General features: G+C 35.3%; 1 protein-coding gene across 1 annotated transcript; it reads right to left on the bottom strand.

Moving 5' to 3' along the window:
- Window positions 1-1,137: 1,137 nt before the first annotated feature.
- On the bottom strand, window positions 1,138-2,715 carry HELRODRAFT_174719 (hypothetical protein; the record flags this gene model as incomplete). The annotated part of the gene is made up of 1 exon (XM_009022141.1): window positions 1,138-2,715. One exon carries the CDS (start codon window positions 2,713-2,715, stop codon window positions 1,138-1,140), a length of 1,578 nt encoding a protein of 525 aa, XP_009020389.1.
- Between the last annotated feature and the right edge of the window lie 2,157 nt (window positions 2,716-4,872).

Raw genomic sequence — 4,872 nt, 5'->3', positions numbered from 1 at the left:
TTACCGGTATATTTGTGCAGTCGAACCATGTCTCCGCTAGGCCAAACCAGGCGTCTTTAGTCATTAGGCTATCACTAATCTGTTAATTTAAAAAAATAAATTTTAATTGGACTAAACGAACCATTTCAACTATTCATTTCGTCACAACGTTTGAAAAATTTTGAAACCCAGCAAATTGTAAAGGCGATTGTTTGCTTATTTCAAAGGTAAAAAAGTTTTTGATGTTATCCATGTTACTAGTATCTTACTAATTTTACTAGTGTAGTATTAGTATCAGTATCAGTAATGCAGCAGTAACACTATTCTTATTAGTAATAGTAATGATAATAGTAACCAGATGAACATTTTTTAAATATTATAAATCTAAAACTTATCGATAGAAATGGCGTTTATAATAGTTCAATCCTAATGTAATGTTGTTACTATTTGCCCATTACAATTATTTCTTGAGTATTTATCAGCGGTATGGACAGCATCAAACATTACAAACATGTAATGTTCATTCATGTTTGTAATGTTCATTCATATCATGTATTCAACTTTCTTAGAGGATTTCAATTATTTCAAATAAAATTTAAGCATGATTTTATTTACTTCTGTCATGGAATTGATGTACACTCATCGAATAACTTTTTACTTCATTCATTTTTGGTAGAAGAAATCTTTTCATTCTATCATCTATGCCTTTTAATTTGTGATATTTGTGCAACGTGTGCACGTAGTTTGAAATAAAACTTTTCCATATATACAACTTTGATCACATTACAGTAATTTAAACAATAAATTTAACGATTTTTCAATTCTCTTGATTTATAAAAATTTTGCAGTTCAAATAATGATAGCACTGAGCAACAAAAATATTTTTGAGGAAATTTCCTAATTTTTTACAACTGATTTATGATAATTTGGCACCGCTGAGTCCGAAAATGACATCCGTTTCTCTAGGTCAGGTCCAGTTTTTCTGCTAAGTTAAATGTTTATTTTATTTTATTTGTGAATAAATCAGTAAAATTTTTGTGCCATAATCGGTTTATTTCTATGAACATTTCTCATTCGGAATTGGTTTCAAAGAGAAAAAAGCGTTCTGAAACACAGTACCTTAAGTAAGGGTCATTAATGTTTGTCATTGTTAAGAATTTAGGGCTGGAACTTCCGTTTATTGGATACCCTGGAATGCTCAGCATCAGGGATGTCTCTCTTTAGAGTCCAGCAGTAATCAGCCATCATGACGGCATTCCAACGTCCCTGATACCTGGTCTCCATCTCCTTCATCTCCTGGTGGAATCCCTCTCCCTGCTCGTCGCTCATTGATCCAAGATTCTCAGGAAAACGATCCATATGTGAAAATAGATAATGCAGTTTGATGCTCATGTTGCATCCGAGTTTTTTGAAAGCAGTCACCATATTGTTGACAAGTTCAGCATAGTTTCTGGCCTTGTTGTTGCCAAGGAAGTTTTTCACAACGAGAACAAAAGCATTCCATGCTTCCTGTTCCACTTTGTTCATTGACTTTTCAAACTCTGGATCTCTGATGAGCCGACGGATTTGAGGACCGTCAAAGATACCAGCTTTTAACTTCACTATGGTTACTCCCGGAAATGTCTGGCACATGTAATTGAAGCAGCCACCTTCCTTGTCTAGAGCTTTTGTGAACTGCTTGATCAAGCCAAGCTTGATGTGCAGTGGTGGGAAGAGTATCCTGTCTCTACTGTCCCACATGCACAGAAAACCTGGGTATTTGGTGAACCCGGATTGTTGCCCCAACAAAAAATTCACCATCTTCAGGTCGACACAAATAACCCACTTATGCTGATCATAACGAATCATCTCCAGCACATACTTCACCGCTTCATACTTCTCCTTCAGTTTAGTAGAGTGAGCAAGGGGCACAGAGGCAAACTGGTTGCCGTTGTGCAGTAGAACACATTTCAGTGACCGCTTGCTGCTGTCAATGAACAGTATCCAGTCTTCGGGCTTGTACTGCGGCACTCCCAGGTGGTGCAGAAGCTGTGCAATATCTGTGCAGTACACCAAGTCCTGCACCTCCGAGAAAAATTGGAGGTACTCTTGATGCCTGTTGCGGTACAGGGTGATGCGAGCACAGCCAGAGAGGAGGTTTTTTTTCAATCTGGATGCCAACAGTTCAGCAGAGGCCTTTGACAAGCTGAGGTCGCGAACTAGATCATTTAGCTCCTGTTGGGAAAAAAGCTGTGGAGTTTCATCGTCAACAACTGGCCATTCTTCTTCTGTTTCCTGATCTTCATCACTGGAGGATTCGTCATCACTGATGTCTTGAAGTTTGTGAAACACAGGTACTGGAATATCATCACAATGAGCTACAGGACGACGTGCGGACTGCAAATCAGGATACTCGAGGCTGCTTCGGTTCTTTCTGTTTATCCCAGTCAGATCGATGCTACAGAAGTAGCAGTCAGTGTCATGGTTTCTCTGCTCCCGCCAAACCATGGGAATTCCAAACTTCAGACACGTCTTCTTGCCCTTGGTCCACTGACGCAGATACACGGTGCAAGCCTTGCATACCATGTGTGGCGCCCAATCTTTATCCTGGTCACCAAGTTTAATACCAAAATAAGCATGGTAAGCACGCTTTATGAAACATGTGACTTGATTCCTGTTATGAACAAGTGTGTATTCACCGCAGATATAGCAAAATACGTCGGGTTTATTTTTACAAGATCTTCTCTTGGAAGCCATGTCGTTCGCTTGCGATTCGTTTGCAACTGATACCTATACTAATGCAATCTGCTATATGGCTCAGATTTGGAAAATGCTGACGTAACTATCCATAGTTATACACAGCCTCGTCCGGGCATGTCTGCGATTGTCTGATCACGTGACTGTAGTTACGTGATTTAATGCATTGAACGTGTGTGTGTGTGTGTGTGTGTGTGTGTGTGTGTGTGTGCATAGGGGAAACATAAAAATACCAATTAATTAAAAATTGCAAATTCCTCATATTGATGAAGTGATTAAGAACAAAGCATCACATACAGCGAAAATACCTGGGACTGTACACAAAAAAGTGAAAATGAAGATATGGCCATAGCTTAGAAAGTTGACCTGATCTAGAAAAACCAATGTGATATTTGGATTCAGGACATCAAAATTTCCATAAATCAGCCGAAAGACCTTAGGAAATTTTTTGGGTGTTGACCAGTGTAGTTTATATTAAACTGCATAAGAGTTTGGCGTTGAACATCCAATATTTTATTGAAAACTGTCTAATTCTTTCATCATTATTCACATTTGATATATATGTTATCATGATTTAATAACTGTGTTTCACAATTGTGTTTTTGTTTTTTTTTAAATTATAAAATTGAGAATAAATTTTCTCTTTTTAAATGTTAAGCGGAATAATAAACGAATTAGGAAAAGTGATTTAATTTATGTTCAGAAGCATTCAGTAATTAATGTGATTGGATGATTAATGTGATTGATTTCGTATTTAGTGTGGTTCTGTAATTAATGCGAAAACATTTGAACATTCATTATTTAATCTTTTTTTTAGAGTATCTAATTTTTTATCGAAACTTTTCAATATAAAAATTGATTTTAAATACAAATCAAATTTTTTATATTAAACAACAAAGTTGTTCTGCCAAGAAAACCATAAAAACCCATTTATAACACGGATATCAATTATCTGACTCTGTCCTGGTTATGACATTAAACTGACCCTCACTGCCTTGTGAGTGATGTTGGATCATCAAAGGCTAGGCCCACCGCTTATAATTGTGGTTGCGTAAGGAAGGGCGTCCTGCGTAAAAATTAGCCAAATAAATTACTTATGATGACAGAAGTGACAATGGCCCTAAGTATCCGGCAGAATGGCGTCGAGGGGTATTTCGGTTTCATCATAGGTAGACAAACGGCAACCCCCGATCTCGGGGAAAATGTCGTCTAAACGTGTGTTGTTGTTGTTGTTTTATATCAATTATCTGACTAGTTCAAATCAGTCGCAATACTAACGACATTACTACTAATAATAATAGATTATAAAATTATAAGGTTAATAATTAAAATTACTGCTAAAATATATTTCAAAATATAAAATAAATTATAGAAGAATAAAAATATCATCTATAAACTATCAATAAACATCATCTACGGTATATCTTCTTTGAAGAAAATAATCAAACAATAGACTTGCCACATGTGACGACGTGACAAGAGACAATGCAAGATCGTCTAACAAAACTTGTCGAGGAAATTAATTTTCCTCACTCGTTTGAAAAGACAATTACTATTTTTGAATAATTGTATTGTTAATTATTAATTATATAATTATTATTTAATTATTAATAATTATTGTACTAGACGGAATTTACCAACAATGGACCTGTTGTAGAGCGATTCATCCAAAGAGTGGGAAGGGGGATTGGAAGATTGCACCACCACCAGACAAAAAAAGTAAATATTGAAATAATTTTAAATATTTTACGTCATAATGTTGTAATTTTGTATTTTTTGAATCGCAAAGTAAGCCGAAAAATTACCGACTTGAAGAATTTTGAAAATCATCCTTCCAACACCGTAAAATTTTGAATCAGCCATCGTTGCTACAAGTGGCAGAGCGGCATGGCTAGTTTTCAATTTTTTTTTGACAAAACACTTTTGACAAACTTCTTCACACGTCAAACAATATCTTCTCCGTTTTACATAAAAATTATTTTTCTAAATACAATGTGCGTTTCATTGTTTTATGTGTTTTATTTTTTCTTTATACGTGCATTTTGTTATTATAAGGAGACATCTTCGTCTATTTCAATGACCGGTTAGGCTGAATGAAATTTATATATACTTTGTTTATTTTGTTTATTTTACAATTATTTTGTAATATAATTTAAT

This window comes from Helobdella robusta (assembly GCF_000326865.2).
Source record: "Helobdella robusta unplaced genomic scaffold HELROscaffold_30, whole genome shotgun sequence".
NCBI classification, from domain to species: Eukaryota; Metazoa; Annelida; class Clitellata; order Rhynchobdellida; family Glossiphoniidae; genus Helobdella; species Helobdella robusta.
This window is presented reverse-complemented; position numbering and strand designations above follow the sequence as displayed.